Source organism: Peromyscus californicus, unplaced genomic scaffold, assembly GCF_007827085.1.
Source record: "Peromyscus californicus insignis strain IS unplaced genomic scaffold, ASM782708v3 Scaffold_18__1_contigs__length_77618521, whole genome shotgun sequence".
Taxonomy (NCBI): domain Eukaryota; kingdom Metazoa; phylum Chordata; class Mammalia; order Rodentia; family Cricetidae; genus Peromyscus; species Peromyscus californicus.
The window spans coordinates 28868798-28890897 of NW_026294480.1; the positions used below are offsets into that span (position 1 = coordinate 28868798).

General features: G+C 37.5%; 1 protein-coding gene across 1 annotated transcript in view; it reads right to left on the reverse strand.

Moving 5' to 3' along the window:
- Lmbrd2 (LMBR1 domain containing 2) overlaps positions 1 to 22100 on the reverse strand; it is a 59523-nt gene that overhangs the window by 26357 nt on the left and 11066 nt on the right. The window contains exons 3-9 of the mRNA XM_052743153.1: positions 21385 to 21482; positions 19378 to 19473; positions 13067 to 13234; positions 12036 to 12246; positions 2870 to 2944; positions 1391 to 1504; positions 534 to 717 (exon numbers count right to left, since the gene is read on the reverse strand). Of these exons, the coding sequence (XP_052599113.1) occupies positions 534 to 717; positions 1391 to 1504; positions 2870 to 2944; positions 12036 to 12246; positions 13067 to 13234; positions 19378 to 19473; positions 21385 to 21482 (946 nt within the window). The remainder of the gene's footprint in view (positions 1 to 533; positions 718 to 1390; positions 1505 to 2869; positions 2945 to 12035; positions 12247 to 13066; positions 13235 to 19377; positions 19474 to 21384; positions 21483 to 22100) is intronic.

Consider the following 22100-nt stretch of genomic DNA (forward strand, 5'->3'; position numbering starts at 1 on the left):
TAATATTCAGAATACTTAGTTTTTAAAGTATAGCTAATTATTTATACTATCAATAGTCCAAGCCATGATACACATTTATAGTGAGATTCATTGTTAGTGAATACTTAATCTGTAAATTTTTTTTTTTTTTTTAATATCACAGCTCCTACATCTTTGGTTCAGGAACATCATGGAAGAGGAAGCAGAAAGATTGTAAAAACCAGAATACCAGGAAGTCCTTGGTAAACAATCTTTCCTATAAATGGCTATATCAACAAGACTGGAACAATGGTAATATCAAAGGACATGTTAACTTAGAAGAGGGAAAATGTTCTGGGGTCCCACCCCTAGACAATGAACTTCAAGCAACCAATGACTTCTGGGAAAAAGAGAATTAGAAGTAAAACAATTATTTTGGGGTAAGTTTATCAGATATCTAATATTACCCTATAGAGCAAATCAATATACAAATAAAAGTCAGTATTATATTGATGAAACATACATTTTTCTTGTAGAAAAATCATCAACTTTGGAATTTATGTCAAACTACATACCAACTGTAGGATTATAAAAATATTGGATAAATCGATTTTCTGGCTCAGGTGACTGAAAGGTGTGAACAAATTGATGAGTTGCACTAGTTTCATTTTTTGCTACATCTTCTAGATAGAATGCCTGTTCCAAAAGAATTTGCCACTGCACTTGAGTTCGACGGTGTCTTTGAACTGAATAAATAACCTTAAAAACAGAAGAGGGATAAGCCTGTCAGTATGATTGAATAGTGGGTCAACTTTCTACTAGAGAATGGGAGGTTGTTTGTCTTTGTCTTAATAAAGTATTACTAATGGCATTTTCTAAATGTGGTCAAGGATGTTAATGTTCTGAAATGACAAAATTCTTCCTCATAATAGAACAGGTATAATTCTTATAACCAATTGCCAAGAGTATCCTTGTCCAGAAACACAAACATTTCAACAATGATAGGAACAAGATCAATAGTTTTGGATATATACTGCATTTGCATGCATACATGTTTGGGGATGGGGATGCTCGAATGTATGATTGTGGGCATGTGGAAGGCAGAAAGTAATATCAGCTGTCTTCCCCAACCATTTCCACCTTAGTTTTTGACACACGGTCTCTCACTGAACCTGGCTCTCACAGATTAAGCTAACCAGCGTGGCCAGTGGTCCGCTTAGCTCAGCCCCTGAGCACTGGAAACAGGTGCACACCACTACGCCCGGCTTTTTACATGGGTGCTGGAGATTAAGCTCAGCTCCTCAGACTTCAGCTGCAAGCAGTTTAACTGCTAAGTCACCACACACAGTCTTTTTATCTGAGCAGTAATTATAAATCTAATTCGCGTCCTCTAATTGTGTGCAAAATAGCTACAATTAATAATTAAGGTTACCTGTTTATGCAATTTTACCAAGCTTTTTTCACTTGGGTAGGTATTACGCTTTTCATCAAAATCTTCATAATCATCCATATTTCTACCCATCTTTTCCTGATAATCTGTAGGGCACTAAAAGAAAAACATTTTATAAAATTTAATAAACCTTTAGTAAAAATTTAACAAATCTTTAATACAATTTTATTTTCATTAAAAATCTTTCATTCTGGAAAAACTTAATTTTCTCAAAAATATTTTCTTCTTTTATTGACATCTCTAATTGTTAGATTTTTCACTAGCTAACATTTTCAAAAAAACATTTCAAAAGTATGTTAAGTTTCTTCTTACTTCTACTAATATTTCTCTTTATGCTTAGATATACTAGCTGGAGACTGGGAAAGGCAAGGGAGCTTACCTACATGAAGTAACAACTATTTGAGAGGATTATTCTAATAATAGGCACCTGATGAAACTTCAATTATTTTCCTAAATAATAAAGAAGAATCATGAAAAATTTAACATGCAAAAGTTCTGAAAGCCACAGTATGCAGAAAGAAATATATAATTAGGATTATCTGCCATACTGCCAGTTAGTTATTACCTATATGGAGTTGTGCAAGTTCATTAACCTTCCTAAATAGGTCTCAAAAATAGCAAATATTGGCCGGGCGGTGGTGGCGCACGCCTTTAATCCCAGCACTCGGGAGGCAGAGGCAGGCGGATCGCTGTGAGTTCGAGGCCAGCCTGGGCTACCAAGTGTGTCCCAGGAAAGGCGCAAAGCTACACAGAGAAACCCTGTCTCGAAAAACCAAAAAAAAAAAAAAAAAAAAAAAAAAAATAGCAAATATGAGAGAAATGGTTAGAAAATTTATGACTATAACTTTAACTAGAGGAACAGTAGCTAATAGTAACCAGTAGAACAGATTTAGAATACAGGAGAAGAAAAAATTCAGTGGTAACTTGGGTATATAAAGGTAATTGTGGAATTGTTCAAATAATTATTTTAGAAGCATAGAAATACACTTGCAATTCAGTACAGTTCCATCAAAATCATAGCAATATGGCTTATTTATTAAATATCCATGTAATTATTTCATAACACATATCATAAAATTACATGCGAGAAGCTGATTGCAAGAATTACTGAGACCTCCATTTACTTTCCTACAGGAGAGAGCCTTTAATGATAACACACGATGGTACAGCAAAGATGTACCTCCGGCACCATACCATGAAATAATTGCAAGTTACTCAACATTATTGCTATCTTCACATTTCAAGGGAAAGTGCTGTCAATAATTACCACCAAACTTACAACAGCATAAGAAAATTTCTACATATAATTTACTCTGTGTTTATGGTAAAGATTTATTTGAGAATGCATCTGGAAAACCTCAATCATATGCTTTTTATCATACTTTTCTTATGAAAGATTAATTTATAGTAGAATATAAGACATATTCATAAGAAATAGAGGAAATATTACAATATGATTACCTTTTTAAGTATTGTATCAACACATTTTCTCAATGGGTGGTTATACTTAATGCTTTCATTTACTTTACGAACCTCCTATAAAAACAGTGAGAAAAATAAAAATATTTAGAGTTCTATAAATCAGACATTTTAAATGATAATAGCACTAAATACTATTATGTCTCAGATTTTAACTTCAACACAAATTATTTTGCATTACAGTAAGTTATTAAGAGCAGGTGTAAAATTACAAAGTATTCAAGTAGCTGTATTTATATTCTTGCTATTTTATGAATTTCTAAATTTATTCTCTATTGTTTGCTTACTTCATACAATAAATGCTAAGCGTTACAGTTCAAAAGTCTGTAATACATGTGTATATAAATATACATATATACATAGTTTAAAAGAAATTTTCCCGCCGGGCGGTGGTGGCGCACGCCTTTAATCCCAGCACTCGGGAGGCAGAGGCAGGCGGATCTCTGCGAGTTCGAGGCCAGCCTGGGCTACCAAGTGAGTCCCAGGAAAGGCGCAAAGCTACAGAGAAACCCTGCCTCGAAAAAAACCAAAAAAAAAAAAAGAAATTTTCCCATCTGGGCTGACAATGCTCCCTCCAAGAGCCAAAGATGATCTAACAAAAATCTCAACACCAGGTATGAGAAGTCCCTTTCTGAGTTGTTGGTCAGGGTTAAGTTAGTGTTATTACTTTTGAATCTCTATTGCTATGAGACACCTTGCACTTAAGACACAAGGCTCAGAAGCCCCTGAACTAGAACTGATTTGAAAGTTTTGTCCTTGAGGACTAGCTTCCATGGTTCCAGAAGATGCCATGAAAGCTTCCAAAGAAGAGAAGCGATCACCAGTCCAACTCAGCTATGATGCCTATGAACCATGACAATGAACGTCATGGCATGAACGTCATGGCATGATAGCAACTTTCCTTATACTCAGAGTCAAGTGTAGTCCTCACTTCTCATCAAAGAAACTTCTTTTTGCAACAGAAAACCACAATGAATCAAATGCATAGTTTAGAGCCAATTCCTAAGGGATACATCTACAATATAACCTCCTCACCTACAGGCTTAGGGATCACTGTTGATGAGGGAGGGGGGAGGAGTGGGGAGAGGAATGAGAGAAAGATTATAAGAGGCAGAGGATCAAAGAGTTGCTGTGAGGTTGTGTCTCCTAGGATTGTCAGAAGCTATACCCATAAAGTCTCACTAATCTGACTGCACAAACATGAGCTGAACAAGAACAACAACAATAGGCATGCTAATGTGGACAAAGGAAAGCTCATGAAGTTTCAACCCTACACAAAGAGCAAGCGGTAACTAAGGAATGCTAAGAGTGGGATGAATAAATCTTCCCAGGGAAGAAAGAGCACACCAACTGGTTATTCAATACCAAGTGGTAATTGTGAAAACCTAAATACAAATAACATTATACAGACTAAGCAGCGTTTAGTTAGAATATATATGATTACACACACATAACAAATGTATGTAATGACAATTAATGTATGTAACAACAATTAATAAAAAAAGGCATGAATTTGAAAGAAAGGAGAGCAAGTGGGAATGTTTAGAGGGAACAAAGGAAAGGGATAACTGATGTAATTATATTATAATCTCAAAAAATAAAATAATAAGAATTCACAAAGGATCTGTCAAGTTTTATGTTTCTAAGAGAACAGGATTAAATTATTCCACATTGCTGATTAAAATCAATTATCTCATTATCAATTAACATCAGTTACTATAGAAAGCAGAAAGACTTAATGCTTCACAAAGCACCCACTGCTTCCCAATAACAGTATTCTAGAGTATTCGCAACTTACTGGCTGGTTCCTGGTTTACTGAGACCACACTACATGTTGGCAGTGTGCGGCTAAAAGACTACCAGGTAAGATGAGAAGATGTGTGACAGTCCCTATTGATTGCCAACTCCCCAGCATCAAGAATCACCGTAGAAATAAATCTATGGCACATCTGGGAGGGATTTTCTGCATTGTGTTAACTGAGGTATAAAAAATTCCATGGGCTGGGGTTGTAGTGTGCATTTAAAGGAGAAGGCTAACCGAATGGAAGCACTTACTACTCTCTGCTCGCTGATGTAGCCACAATGTCAACAACTGTCCCATGTCTTCCTGCCATGAGGCACTACACCCTCAGACAAAACTGTGAGCCAGGATAAATCCTCTCTCCCTTAAACTGCTTTCCACAGGTATTTTATCACGACAACAAGAAAAATAACTAATGTAGAAATCTGGTATAAGTGGGATCATTATTGTGACAAACCTGACCACATGGCTCTTTAAAACTGTGGCCTAGAGAGGCCCTACATCTGCTACAAGCAAAGCTTAATGGACCATTCTGGGAGTTCAGAAAACAAGAATATGGAGAGAAACACAGATATGGAGGACCAACTCACGAAGTTTCAGAGGGGATCAAGGGCACTATAAGGATCTGGGACAGAAGCCAAGCTTGCTTCATGCTGGCAAAGAATCTGGCTATACTCTGCCCAAGTCCTGAGAAGTTGAACAATGCTGAATTTAAAGGTATTGGACTACTTTAATTAATTTATTTATTGTAAACACAACATATGTAAACTTAGATAAGACTTTGATTTCATATGTAACTTCCTTTCTTCTTTATTGCTTGAGAATTTCACATATATCTAATGGGTTTTGGTCAAATCCATCCCTCATTCACTTTAATTCCTCCCTTATGCTTTCCACCACTTCTTCCTCACAACTTCATGAGCTTTTTTTCTTACATCCACTGAGTCCACTTAGTGCTCCCTGTATGTACATGGAAGTAGGAACATCCATGGGAGTATGGGTAGCCTGTCGGGGGTCATGTCCTTGAAGAAAACCCCTCTCCTTACCCCTATAGTGACAAATTACCAAAACAGCTCCTCAGCTATGGGTGTGACTTCATAGCCCCTCCCCCATTTATGCTGGGATTCTGGCTAGTTTGATCTTATGGGTGTAATCACAGCAGCTGGGAGTCCATGTGGACTAATTGCTTTGGTGGAGGAAATTTCAAGAGAGCATAGCATTCAAGTTGTGCCATGACTATTGCTCACTGTTTTCATTCAGTTCTATGGTAAAAGATCAAAGAGATATGGATTGGGTTTGGTGAAGAAAAGTATATGAACTATAAAGTTAGAGGGATTAGGAAGAAGTTCTGAGGACAAGAACTCTTACACTGGAGATTCTGTGAAAATACAAAATCATTTGAAAAGAGAGAGCCTGAACTAAAAATGCCACTAACGGGGTTTCCTATCCAGAAAAATATTCTAAGCAGACAGAAACCACAGCAGCAATATTCCAAAGGGGATGGGCTTCATCTTGACCTGGTAGGAGAACTTGGCATGAAGGATGAAAGAGTGAAAGGGTCACAGAGGCATGTGCATAGGTTCCAGAAGGCAACCGAGGACAGGTAGTATGTGGCAGGGTCAGATTCCCTGTAAGAAGGCTCTCTGGGGCCACTTGTATGAAACTGGGAGGGTGAAGCCTAAGTTGAAATGGAAACTCAAGGATGTTGGAGATGCTAGGACCATGGTAAGTCTACAAAGGAAAGCACTGTCATATACCAGACCAGTCCAAGAGAGAGACTAAGTGTGTTCCAAGTGGCAGAGCTGGAGGAAAGGAGCTATGCAAGCTCTTTAGAGCCCAGATAATTCCATCATGAGCCCAGCTGTCTGACCCAGAATTACAAGATTTAGTATTTTCCTGTAGCATTGGTCTTGCTTTGGTATAAACTTTCCTTACTATGCCCCATTCTTTCCTTTTGGGGTGGGAATATAGTCTGTGCCATCAACTGTATGTACTTCTTTTTGATTGTACAGGGACTCACACTTAAAGAGATTGCTCACACCTCAGAAAAGACTCTGAGCTTACGCTTTTGAACAACGTTGGAACTGTTAAAGACTATGGAGACTTTTGAAGTTAGACTTAATGTATTTTGCATTATGAGATGACCACAAGCCCATGGGGACAAAGAGTGGAAGGTTCTAGCTTAAAAGTGATCTGTTTGGATATCACATTGACAATGGGCAGACTTGTGATGGCCTACATTGATTGCCAACTTGACAAGATCTGGAATGACCTTGGAGACAGATCTATGAGCATGTCTGTGAAGGATTTTCTACACTAGGTTAAATGAGGTGGGAAGACCCAGCTTAAGTTAGACTGAATAAACAGGAGAAAGTAAGCTATGCAGCAACATTTCTTGCTCTGCCTCCTGACTGGACACCCTGCGGCCTGACGCTCCTATCACATACCTTCCTTGCCATGGATTATCCCTTCAGATTGTTAGCCCAAATAGTCTTGACTTTCTGTAAGTTAGTTCTGTCTGTTATTTTATCACAGCAATGAGAAAAGTAACCAATGCAACAAGGGATTGTCAGTCAATTTCACTGACTAAAATTAATATATGGTGATAAGTATTTTAATGAGTATTAAAAGGCATAAAAGAAAAGAGGAAATGGCTCGGTGGGTAAAGTAATGCTATGCAAGCATGAGGATCTCAGTTCATATCCCTAGCACATATGTAAAAAGTCAAGGACAGTGATGCTCTCTTATAACGCCAGCACTGGGAAGGTGGAGACAGGGGGGAATCCCTGAAATTCAACGGCCTGCCAGTCTAGCTGAATCAATTAGCTTCAGGTTCAGAGGGAGACTGTATCTCAAAAAATAAAAGTGGACATCAACCAACAAAAGATGTACAATATTGACCTTGGGCCTCCAAATGTGCACACATATGAACAAACACATACTAACAAGTAACCACACACACACAGAGGCAGGTATAGGTTAGGAACAGAGTCTCTGGAATTAGTATGTCCTAGTTATCAAAATATCCTATAATATTTATGAAATAAAATTATGAAAATAGTGTTGGAACCACTATTCTATATGCAGAAGAAAACAAAATAAAACAAAACAAAAAACTTCGCATGCAACAGTCCTGGAATAAAGAGAGAACAAAGGGGATTTTAAAAGAACATTTGAGGTATTAGAGAAGGGCTTTATGTGATAGGCAATGAGAAGCAGAGAAACCATCTGATATACTAAGAAAATTATGAAAAAAATTATATGACAGAGTAACCTTAATATGTGAAGCTTTCTTGTTAGCAAACATAAAAAATGAGAATACGGGGCTGGAGAGATGGCTCAGAGGTTAAGAGCACTGACTGCTCTTCCAGAGGTCCTGAGTTCAATTCCCAGCAACCACATGGTGGCTCACAACCATCTGTAACAAGATCTGGTGCCCTCTTCTGGCCTGCAGTCATACATGCTGTATACATAATAAATAAATAAATCTTTAAAAAAAAAATGAGAATACAAAATAAAATTAGCCTATAAATATGTAAAAGGGTTTTCAAGCTTCCATAAAATAATTCCAAATGAGTTTTCTTATAAAATTATAAAACATTTATATCATGTAATAAGATAAGCTCATACCAAAACCAACATCATATACAGTAAAAAGTGATCAATTTGGAGAGTAACTTACCAGAAACCATGAAAACCTAATGTACTCATACTGTGAATAATTGATACCAACAGACAGTGCTCCTGTAAGGTACCTAGCTTACTGAGGAAAACAGACAATTAAACAAAAAAGATATAGAAATGCTATAAAGTGCAGGATGTTCTGAATGAGACAATTTAGGAGTCTTTTGGATGAACTGATCACTTAAAGTGAGACAAAACAAAATGAGTAAGAGTTGGTCAACTCAAAGGAGGAGCAAGAATATTCTAAGACGGACAAGAACAGTGAGTACCAAGGTCTCCAGACAGAAGTAAACGAGCTGTATCACAGAAAGAACAGCATGACTGCAGAGAAAAGGACAATAAAGGCCTGGTTAGCATGTGATCAGGCTAGAGAAACAACAGCCAAGACCTCCCAGAAATCCTACTAGCAATTCATTTTGAAACATGTTTATTCTAAATACATGTCTGGTAAGATTAGATTTAATATTTATTTTTAGATTTTTGACTTATTTTACTTATTTTGAGACAAAGTTTCTCTATATAAGCTCATTCTGGACTTGAATTTGTTACATAGCTCAGGCTGGCCTTGGAGTCACTTTCCTGATTTATCAGGAATTATAAGCATCTTTGCTACTACGCCCAGATCACACACATGTTTTCCAAAGGTCACCCTTGTAGCTAGAGTTTTCCTGCCTGGCCAACAGTCAGGACAAATCTCTGACACCCGCCAGTCCCACAGCCATTCAGACCCAACCAAATAAACACAGAGACTTATATTGGTTACAAACTGTATGGCCGTGGCAGGCTTCTTGCTAACTGTTCTTATAGCTTAAATTAATTCATTTCTATTAATCTATACCTTGCCACGTGGCTTGTGGCTTACCGGTACTTTACATCTTCCTTGTCCTGATCGCGGCTGGCAGTGTCTCTCCCACCCAGCTTCCTGTTCTCTCAATTCTCCTCTCTCTTAGTCCCGCCTATACTTCCTGCCTGGCCACTGACCAATCAGTGATTTATTCATTGACCAATCAGCAACACATTTGACATACAGACCATCCCACAGCACTTCCCCTTTTCTTTTCTTAAAAAGGAAGGTTTTAACCTTTACACATCTCCAAAGTCAGCTTGGTATATTTGGGAATTTGGGCGTAGCTTCTCTTACTACTTCCTGCTGGAGGGGGGCGCTGTATCTTCTGGGGAAACAAAGAAAATTTTAGGATCATGGAGTAGTCTGTGAGGCTGTATCGTCTGAGTCAGTTGCCTTGAAACCATTCTGGACGTTGGATCATCTGGGCCTTGGTGTCACCTTCTAAGGTTTTGAACAAAAAAAAGCTTTCTTCTCTGAATCTTCTCTGTGTTTCTTATTTAATAAGACCGTTGGTTACATCTACACACCCTGGATGCTATTACATTATATCTTTCCATTTCTAAGTTGCCTTAAAATTTGTAGTTAGCTCAAATTTATTTACTTTAAACATTAACTATATAATCTAACCATATATGTGAAATAGTATGTTTTCCCTTGAAATTATTTAGCCCCATTAAACAAAAGCAGGGACTGAAACAGTTAACTTTTCACATTTGCTATCTGGTATAAAGTTAAAGTTTACTCAAGAATTAATTTTTAAGGCTTGGGAGGCATTTGAAATATTAGCTTGTTTAGGAGGCCTTACCCACTAAACTTCCTGGTATTTGATTAGAATCTTGTTAGCTATCACATTCTAGCAATTCTTTAAATAAATCCCTAGTCAAATTTTTTTTTCTGATCTCTCTCCAGATTTTGTGAAGCCTCTCCATATTAAAGCACTTCCAGTATACCATCCACTTTTATCATATACAATAAGGGAATGAATGTATAGTCTTCTGTTCTAGACAGGTAATACAGTCATGGGCATAGTTCTGCTATCTATGTAGAAGAGTTGTTTTTTCCAAACATCCATTAAAAAAGAATGCTGTCAGCCAGACATGGTAGTACAGGCCTATGATCTCACCCTAACCTGCATAATGGCATAGTAAGATCCTAGCTCAAATAAAAGAAGAATAAAGAAAGAGGAGAGTAGGGAAGAAAGAAAGAAAGGGAAGTAGTGGGGAAAGAATAGGAAGAAGAGAGGAAGTGAGGGGAAGGGAAGGAGAGGAAAAAAGGATGCCTTCTTTTTTACTTATAAAAAAATTTTTTCTTATAAAAAAACATTTAACTCCTACCACTTTCTACTGATGAATAGTACACTGAAATAAAATACAAGGCACAATGCCAGGTTTTAATTTTCATGTCCTATTCCTAAGGGATCCTATCTAATAACAGAACATCTCTCTATTTCATTCAGACATTCCTGGTTCATCTGAGCTGGCCTGAAATCCCAGCTGCTCAGGAGGCTGAGGCAGCTGGATCACAAGTACAAAGTGAGTTCATAGCCTAGGTAGACATCTTTGAAAGACCTGTCACGATCTGAGAAAAAATCAAAAATAAAAAGTAAAGAAGAGGTTGGGGATATAGTACAGAGGTATGCAACCACTGAGTGTATGTGACACACTTGGTTCAATCCCTAGTACTGTAAGTGAACAAAAGACTCTGAAACAATACATTTGACTTGTATTTGCTGTAAATGAACTGGCAAAATCTAAATTCTTCAAATCTGCAACAACTTAATTTAATACCAACTCTTGGACAGAACACTATCAAGTAAAAACTATCTTTTTTCATCAAATGTAATTGTTTAACCAAATTTAAGTCTTTAAATACTTACAGGTTTTCTTCAGAAGTGTCAAATTGTATATCTACCAAACTAAATGTAAAAACGTTCATCATGGCTCTCAGAAGAAACTGCCTTTGAAACCTTGTTCTTAGAGACAACAAGGCTGTCTGAGCTACCCAGTCTGTGGTACTTAAGTCATAGCAGCCTCATGTTGCTAATACAGAAGGCTTCCTGAAGAATTCTTGTTTCTCAAGACATGAAAACGAAGTAAGTTGGGAACAGAAGGTTCAGAGACAGAAAAAAAGGATAATAGTTAAGATTCGGAGTCATCACACTAAAGCAAATCCAGTAGTCTCCCACCTGTCTCAGACTGAGATACAGGCTTGCCCCCACTCACTTACATAGTCTACAGTTGCTTTCAGACCACATTCACCAAGCAACCACAGTAGAGACCACATGGCAACAAAGCCTCAAACATTCACCATCTGGCTCTTCATATTTTAAATGTGAACTAAAGTTAAATCCCTGGCTCCTCTTATTAGCTAGGTGTACAGAAGGAAGTTACTTCAACTCCCAGGACTTCATTTTCTTCATTTATAAAATGGGGATTAAGAAGAAAATGTCTTTTGTAAAGTTTAAGAATTAAAGTTGACCCTTGAAAAACAAATTTGAACCATGCAAGTCCACTTGCATACATATTTCTTTTTCAAATCTCTGACAAGTTAATAAAACTCACAAAGGATCAGCACAACCCAGAAATGTTGAACAACTTTTCAAATTAGGTGCTACTGACAACTAATATATATATATATATAGCCAATTTTACCATGTACTATCATAAAATAGACATCTATCACAAAAGTTGAACTTGATCTGTACTCATTGACAAAACATTTACAGACCACACATGACACCATTTGCAGTCAAAAAAACAGTCAACAGAGACAGAGTATTAGGTCAGAGTCGCTTTTGTAGGATTAAATTTGCTTACCTCCATTACATCCTCCAAATTCTCTTCTGCATCTGCTTTCTCTGTCATCAGTTTTGCTGCCTTAAAGTAAGTCTTCATAAGTAGATAACCTCTTTTGGCTCCATTCCAATATGACCGAGGAATCTCCACCAGGCCATACCCCAATAATAACACAAGAAGAAACAGACCCCATGTGTTGGCAGCAGCTATCCCAATAGTCTGAAGTTGGTTCCTAAGAAATAGAAAACATAAGCAGATATCTGTGATAAATATAAATTTTCAGAGAATTGTCCAAAAGGATAAGTAGGATTTCATATGAAGAAATTTTCAACTCTTCTTTTCAGTCACAGCAGATAATCCATGTATTTTAATGTAAAGTCAGAATGTGACTATAAAAATACTTTAATATGGGAAACACTGGTTCAATTATACTCAAAATTAGAATATAGGATAATTCATAGCACACACACACACACACTTCCTCCACAGAAAACATTTTTCACTAGGTGCTTTCTACTATGAGACCTCTGTAAACAGTTAAATTAACTTGTGTTGTGGTTGATTTAGACCAACAATGAAACCAATCTCTACTATTCCATACATAAATTTTGGATAACATATATTAAAAATCATATACAAAAAATAGATTTTAATTTATTGAAATACTTGAATACCTAAATGCCCATAATAACATTAAGGAAAACTATTCTGTCAAACTACAACAAGGCAAACAGGAAAAAAAAATAAAATAAGCTCCTGTTGGGGGGAAAATTCATTTTGAGCATTTATAAAATTTGGATTTCTATTAAAAATATTGTTCTTTACTGTACAGTTATTTGTCAAAACATTAATCCACCACCTAATAGCTGTATTTAAACATGTCATTCTTGATTTTCTTTCTTAGTAATATGCATTATTCAGATATTCTTTGAAGGGTATCTATAAGACATAATCTGGCAAGTGTGTTTGTTTACTTGTATGTATGCAATAAAAGTTCATTGAAAACAGTACAAACATACACAGAACAATGTTAAAAAGACTACTTTTCTTACCATTCTAAATGCAAACGTGGGTTTACAGCCACATAAATTAGAAATGCTCCAAATATCAGCAAGTAAGTGCCATAATAGATTGCATTCTCAATCAGGGCTGTTTTTATCTTTCCAGTGATGGAAAACCCTCCAGATCTTGCATATGACTGCATAAAAGGTAACAGAATCCTAGTTTGATGGAAAATATGATTAAAAACTCAATTATGTATCTGCATAATCTTAAAATATCCCAAATACATGAATCTCAAAGTATAATTTTCCTCCCCAATAAATTTAATTATGAGTAATTACATGTTAATACTGAATGAACCATGATAAATAATTTTTTTCTTTTTCTTTCTTTCTTTTTTTTTTTTAAAAAAGGTTTTTTTTTTAAAACTTTTTGAGACAGAGTTTCTCTATGTAATAGCCCTAGCTGTCCTGGAACTCACTCTGTAGACCAGACTGGCCTCAAACTCACAAAGATCCACCTGCCTCTGCCTCCCAAGTGCTGGGATTAAAGGTGATAATTATTTTTACAATATTTAATTTCAGGAAAAACAAAGGTACTAATGCAGGAGACAGCAAATGAGGCTTCAATGGCAGCAAAGGAGAACAGCATGAGTGACTTCAGATTCTCTAAAAGGTCTAAAATTAGGCTTTAGTGCCCTCAGGAAGAGGTCAGAGGTGTGGTATATGACTGTAATCTTAGCACTTGGAAAACTAAGACAAGAAGATTGCTGACTTTGAGGACAGCCTGGGCTACATAGTAAGATCCTGCTTCAAAAACAAAGACATAAATAACATAATTCCTTTAGAGTGACTTTGGACTACATCTACAGAATGAAGAAACTTTTTTTTTTTTTTTTTTTTTAAAGCACAGGATTTCAGATGGGGTGAAGATCTGCTGGAGCAAGGGGCGGGGATAGGGGTGGAGGGCTCAGTCCTGTGGACCCAGGACTTCATCTCCACAACACAGTGCCTAAAAACAGACAGGTGGATCAATGAATCAAACTGAAGACCCTGATGCAAATCCACACACCTATGAACACCTGATTTTTGACATAGAAGCCAAAATTATACAATAGAAAAAAAGAGTGCATCTTCAACAATAGTGCTGGTAAAAACAAAAACAAAAACAAAAAACAACAACAAAAAAAAACAAATAGTGCTGGCATAACTGGATGTCAACATGTAAAAGAGTACAAATAGATCCATATCTATTGCCATGTACAAAACTCAGGTCCAAATGGATCAAATACCTCAACATAAAACCAGTTACACTGAACCTGATAGAAGAGAAAGTGGGAAGTAACCTTGAACGCATTGGCACAGGAGACCACTTCCTAAATATAACAGCAGTAGCACAGACACTGAGATCAACAATTAATAAATGGGACCAAATTAAACTGTAAGGCAAAGGACATCATCAATAGGACAAAACAGCAGCCTACAGAATAGGAAAAGATCTTCACCAACTCCACATCTGAGAGAGGGCTGATCTCCAAACTATATAAAGAACTCAAGAAACTAGACATCAAAAAACCAAATAATCCAATTAGAAAATGGGATACAGATCTAAACAGAGAATTATCAACAGAAGAATCTGAAATGGTCAAGATACACTTAAAGAAATGTTCAACATCCTTAGCCATCAGGGAAATCCAAATCAAAACGACTCTGAGATTCCATCTTACACCTCTCAGAACGGCTAAGATTAAAAACACTAATGACAGTTTATGTTGGAGAGGATGTGGAGTAAGGGGAACACTCCTCCACTGTTGGTGGGAGTGCAAACTTGTACAGCCACTTTGGAAATTGATATGGCAGTTTCTCAGAAATTTGGGAATCAATCTACTTTAAGACCCAGATATATCACTCTTGGGCATATACTCAAAGGAAGCTCAATCATACCACAAGGACACTTGCTCAATTACATTCATAGTAGCATTATTTGTAATAGCCAGAACCTGGAAACAACCTAGATGTTCTTCATCTGAGGAATGGATAAAGAAAATGTGGTACATTTACACAAAGAAATATTACTCAGCTGTTAAAAAACAATGATATCATGAAATCTGAAGGCAAACAGTAACTAGAAAAAAATCATCCTGAGTGAGGTAACCCAGACCCAGAAAGACAAACATGGTATGTACTCACTCATAAGTGGATATTAGATATAAAGAATAATCATGTTATATAACAAGGCTATATAACAAGGAGGGCTCAAGATGGGATACCCAGTTCTCCCTGGGAAGGGGAAATAGAAGAGATTTTGTGGGTGGACTGGAGGCAGGTGGGGATAGGAACATGAGGGATCAGGTTGGGGCAGTAGAGGAGGAGAGTACTTAAAGAGACAACTGGAAAGTTGAGGGGGGGGCATTTTAGAGTTAGGCAGGAACCTGGTGCAAAGGAAACTCCCACAAATCTACAAGGATGACCCCAGCTAAGACTCCTAGCAGTAATGGATAGGTAGCTTGAATTGGCCTTCTCCTGTAATCAGATTGGTGACTACCCCAAATGTCATTGGTGAGCCTTTGTCAGTAACTGATGGGAACAGAATCAGAGTCCACAGCCAATCACACTAGGCCAAGCCTGGGGAACACTGCTGAGGAGAGGGACGAAGGATTGTATGAGCTGGGGGCGGGGGGAGGTCAGGATCATCACAAGGGAACCCACAGAAGTAACTGGCCTACTCATGGGAGCTCACAGACTATGGACTGACAGCTAGGGAGCCTTCATGGGGCAGGTCTAGGCCCTCTGAATATGTGTGATGGTGTGTGACTTGGTCTACTTGTGGGACTCCTGGCAGTGGGAACAGGGCCTGTCTCTAACACTTTGGCTGGCTTTTGGGAACCTGTTCCTAATGCTGGGTTGCCTTGCCCAGCCTTAATAAAAGGGGAGGTGCTTAGTCCTACTTCAACTTGATATGCCATGCTATATTGGCACCCATGGGAAGAGGCCTGCCCCTTTCTGAACAGAGATGGAGGAGGGGTGGATTGGGGGGGGAGGGGAGAGGCGGAGGGGAATGGGGAGAGCTGAAGTAGGGATGTAAACTAAATGAAAAAATTTAATTAATTTTTAAAAAAGGATATCATGGATTGAGGAATAAAGTAACGGTAACCAAATGGAGACATCAACTGGAGAAAGTTTATATATTTAAGAAGTCTAGCTGGATATCCTATTATAAACTATGGGAGATATATATATATATATATATGTAGAATGTATCACAGAAATGAATAACAGTAACAAAACAATGGTATGTACAAAATTGCATAGATGAATCTCTCAAGTATGTGAACAAAGAGAAAAAGAGAGAGAGCAAAATCATGCTATAGAAGTCTATATTTATAAATTTCTAAGCACAACAAATCAATCTATAGTGATGGAAGTAAAAAGTATAATTTCTCTTAAGGATTAAAAAATATCTAGAGAGGAACATGAGGAGTACTTCAGGGGTATTGGCCTGTATCATTGAGTGCTGGTATACAGATGCATTCACTTTGAAAAATGAATTAAATACAATGAGTGCATTTTTTTAGTAAGATTTTATACTTCTATTTTTTTAAAAGTCTCCAAAAACATTTGCCGTAATGATATTAGTGAGGTAGAGACTGGAAAAAGATTTGAGTTGAGAGAGACTTTTTAAAAAATATATTTATTTGTAGGTGACAAATTTATTTATGTGCATGGAGTACTATTTTATATGATGAGGAAATTATGTTGTCAAAACTGAAAGCTATAAGTTAGTAACAAAACTTAAGAGGATAGGTTCATATTTTAGGAAGTAGGGTTAGCATAATAAAAATGAATCTTCCATCCCTGGAGGGCAAGGAGAAAAGGATTGGTAAGTAGGTAGATGTGTTGATAAGACAGATACTGAAAGAACTGTCATATGATCACTTCTATTTTCCTTATGAGGCAAACAGTAAAGTCATATGCCAAGAGTTAAGGTGACATTTTAGAAGGAATAGAAAAGGATCATAAAAGAAGTTTAGAAAATGAAGAGAAAACAGACAAATAAACAAAGGAAAATATAGCAATTTTAAGGGATGGTCAAGAATATTAAACATAAACTTCAAGAGATACTATTTTATTTTGTTTTGTGATTTTCCTCTTGCAATGTTCACTACATCCAGTTTGAGAGCTTAGTGGCCTGCAGAATATCTTAAGAAAGGATCAGAAGGTAGAAGATAACTGGGAGTCTAGAGCACAGAAGAAAGATAAACTACAATGGGTAGAGAAATAGACTTGGAGTACATTACTGGTTATTAAAATCACAGCTGTAATTGATGCTCTGTGGGGACAGGCAGACAAGATGACTAAGCATAAGGCTCAAGGGAAGACCAACATTTAGGAACTGGGTCACAGAAATAAAGGAAATGTCCATGAAGGAAATGAGAATGTATGAGTAAGCAGACAGGCCTAGAGGGTGGGCCCCTATTGCTAAAGACATTGCACAGTTAGGACCCAAGACTTGGTTATTTTAGCTGGATCTAACCTGAAAGCTTCTTTCCTTCAGTCTAGCCTGCTTCAGTAAATACTATGCAAACTGCCAAGAGAGGGAAGCAATTAAATAGTCCTACCCAACTGCAATAGCTATAAACCAGAATAGTAACTAGCATGGCAAGGTATCTGTAATAGTGCAGTAAATGGCACTCACATTTGTTGGTGGTAACCAACATCTGTCTAATTGGACTTAAGGCCCACTCAATAGGAAGGAAATCATGCCTGGTACTGAAAACCGGCTAGTGAGGACATGTACATTACAGAACAATCTACTACCGCCACTTTGCTAGACCAGCCTAATTCCTTACTATATTCTAAATCTTATTCTTATATCCACAGATTGGTGTAGCTACTACGCCTCATCAAAGAAGCTTCTCTTTCAGCAAATAGAGACCATTACAGAAAAACACAAATGGACACAATGCAGATCAAGAGACTGTGGGGAGCCCAGCCCCAACCCAGTCTATATCACAGCTCTTGTATCTATGTCTCAGAGGTCACTGTGGAAGAGGAAAGATTTTTAAGAGATAGAATACCAGGAAGTCTGTGGTGAAACAGTCTCTCCTAGAAATAGCTGCATAAATAAATTCCTCATGTTGTGGTGTCCCCCAGCCATAAAATTATTTTCATTACTACTTCATAACTGTAATTTTGCTGTTATGAATCCTAATGTAAATATCTGTGTTTTCCGATAGTCTTAGGTGACCCCGGTGAAGGGTTGATCAACCCCCAAAAGGGTCATGACCTACAGATTGAGAACCACTGCTCTAGACGAGAACTACAGACAACTAATGACTGCTAGGAGAGGGAGAATTAGCCTCTCCCAGGGATAAGTTTCCTTGCTGGTTGTCCAATGCACAGTGTTCAAGCCTGTAACCATACATATACAAACAAAAACTGATTTAACGGGTAGTATGTAAAATAGAGGCTATCAACTTGAGAGTTGGGGTGGAGGTGTGGTATAGGTGTGAGAGAGGGTGCTTGGGATAGCCTGGAGGGCGGAAAGGGAGAGAGGAAGCTATGTAATTCTATTTCAATAAAAAAGATATTAAAGAAAAATTAAAGAGAAGGAAACCAAGGGAAAGTGATGACCTTAGTAAAAGCACTTTCACGTAATAACAGAGCTGAAAGAGGGCTGGATTGAAGGACAAATATGGTGATATTTTATTTGTATTAAAATGTTATTTGTATGTTAATAAATAAAGTTGCCCAGGGGTCAGAGCTATTAGCAAGCCATAGGAAAGCAGGGCAGTGGTAGCATACGCTTGTAATTCCAGCACTTGGTAGGCAGAGCTGGGTAAGTCTCTGTGTGTTCAGGGATACAGCCATTATTGGATACACATGCCTTTAATCTCAATACCAATCAAGGAAAACCTGGAGGCCTATACAGACAGGCCGTGAGGAGGAGGTCATGTGGTTGGGTTTACAACCAATGAGAAGGCAGGACAGGAACTCTATATAAAGACTTTAACACAGGGGTAGCTCTGGTTCGGAGAGGTAGGACCACCGCAGGAGGAAGGGTAAGGTTTTAGCTCTTAGCTCTGACCTCTTGGCTTTCTTCTTTGCATTGGTTCTGTGTTTCTTATTTAATAAGAAGGTTGGATACATCTACAGACAAACAAGGCTAACATGGAAGGAAAGAGTCACAAGAAAAATTTTCATTTCTGTGTTCTATTTTTGTCTGCTTTTTTCCTCTTTCCTTTTTGCAAAGATAGGAGAAATTTGAGTCAGTAAAAATGGGATATATACATTTCAAAATATTAAGGTTCACTAAAAATTAATCACTTTTAGTCAAAAATGCATCCTTCACTGCCACTTACCACGTTAAAAACTGTGATGTCCAATAAACTACCCTCCAGAAAATTGGCATGATCCCGTCCGGAATGTAACTCCATGGCTTGAAACATGGGTGTTGCCTGTTATAACAATTTAAAGTCAATTAATCACAAATAATTATTTCTTAAATGAAAGTTTATATAAATTTGTGAGTAGCAAAGTTCATTTGCTTCAAATTAATAATTACTGATCAAATCATAATATCTCAGAAAAATTTAAAAACAAAGCTGTCAAACAAAAAACTGTACATGAAAAGAACAAAACTGTTTACTCTAAAAAAGAATATCATTTAAGTTTCCAATTTCCAGTGTATTTTTAGTTATTTGGTGAAAAGCAGCCCTAGTATTTAATTAACTGGCTTATAGTGTGGAAATATTTATAAAACAAATAGATTTATGGAATCAAATACTCAATGATTACACTTAAAATACACTCATCCCATTTGTAGGGCTGGCTATACTTTGTCCTTTATTGTTACATAGTAGTGAAGGTTGGAATAGGAATTTAATAGGAATTAAATATAACAGAAATTTAGGTGATTAATTCCTGAAAGATGAAATGCTAATTAGACACTATCACTTCTGCAGAGATAAGCACCCACATCTATACACAATTCTGTTCACATTTTCTAATGAAGAGTCTCTGACCATAAATTCTTCCATTTAAAAGTTTTCTAGACAAGGAGGCTATCTTTTTAATTCAAGGACTTCTAAATCCTCAAGCTATTACTGATCTACATCTAGTTTTTAATGGTGATTCAAAGAAGACTACCATTTTACCTTTACTCAAGTTAGATATTCTTGCATGTATATGTGCACGTTCGTGTACGTGAAAGCATGTATGTGGAAGAAGGTCAGAGGATGCCATCCTTGGTGTGTCATCCTCAGGATGACAGGGCTCCTAACTGGTCTGGAGCGCATCAATTTGGCTACACTGGTTGTTCAGTGAGCCCAACACTGGGATTACAAGTGCACATCACCAGGCACAACAATTCTATGTGGATTCTGGGGACCAAACTCAGGTCCTTATGACTGGGAGGCAAGCACTGTATTAACTGAGCTATCTTGCTAGGTCCTATATTTTCTTTTAAAAGCTGCATAAAGAAGACCTAAATACTCCCCAAAGTACTGACAAAAGCTTCATGTCAACATGAGTAAGCTTCTTATGTGGAAATTTAATAGGGATTCAATAGAACCTTTTGAAATTTTGAATATGTTTATTCATGTGAAATTATGTTTCTTTTAAACTTTGTTTTTAATTATGTGTATGAGTTTCCATGTATGTGTGTGTGCACGCACATGAGTACAGGTGCTACAGAAGCCAGAGGTTTTGTCTGTTGTGAACTGCCCAACATGGGTGTTGGAAATTGGATTTGGGACCTCTGCAAGAACAGGAAGTGCTCTTAACTCTTAAGTGCTGAACCATCTATCTAGCCCCTATGACGTTTCTTAAGAATGTCTAATATGAGAGAAATACCCTTTATCACAATAACCTTATTTTAACTTGTTTCTGTTTAGGGATTTTAAAAACAAGGTCTCATGTAGCCTAGGCTAGTCTTGAACTATGTAGGTGAGGCTGGCCTTGAACTCTTGATGTGCTGGGGTTATAGGTGTGTGCCACCATGCCAAACTCTACTTGTGTTAACTCTTGTAAATTAGATGACAAGGAAAATGCTTCTCCTTTATAAATTTATTTATGGTGCTGAAACTTGGGAATGTTCATGACTTTTATATTTAAGATAGAGTGAAATGAATAAGAGGTTTTAGACAAGGGGTGGAAATAGACTAAAATTTATGTCTTAAGTTTCTCACTACCATACTGGATACTGATGTAGATTTAAAATGTATATGTAAACACCATGCAATATAATAAATATACTAGCAAGGATGAAAGTAGGAGGAACAATAGGGAATAAGGGAAACCAGGTGGTAAGACTATCAGTTGAAATACTGCAGTATTATATTAAACAGGGAAGTAGAAGGAAAAAATACCTCGGAGTTGGGGTGACAGGTGCATACACTCCCGTGACATTATTATTTTCAGGAGGGCTGGAATTTGCAGCAGCATGTCTGCATCGGTTGTATATTGTCTAAAGCAATTAACACATGTTTTAAATTGAGAACCAAGAATTCACCAAATACTTAAAAGATTTTTCATAAATCTACCTACTTATTTTCCTGGCTATACTGTTTAATAACCAAATTTTTAAAACAACATTGAAATTCAAAATGATATGTAGGTCAAGGGATAGCCAGACTGCAGTCCACAGCTTCGTAGAGGCTAGCTGACAGGGAGGGACCCTGGGAAGGACACATGGATAGCCCAGTGAAGTAGAAATGGATGGGATCTGCATGAGTGGGCTGGGGGTTGGGAGGTGGCAAAGAGCAAGGAATGGGGGGTGAGAAGATAGGGAAATGGGAGGGTCAAGCTAGAGCAAGGATGGAGTGGAAGAGCAGGGAAGAAGATACCATGATAGATGAAGACATCATGAAGTGGGAAGAGGCAGGGTGCTGGGGAAGCTCTCAGGAATCCACAGGGAAGACCCCGCCTTGGACTGCTGGCAGTAATTGAGGGGGTGCCTGGACTGATCTACTCTGGTGACCGGTCTACTGAATACCCTAACTGTCATCATAGAGCCTTTGTCCAGTGACTGATGGAGGTGGATGCAGGGATCCACGGCCCTGGGCCAGGCTGAGCTCAGGAAATC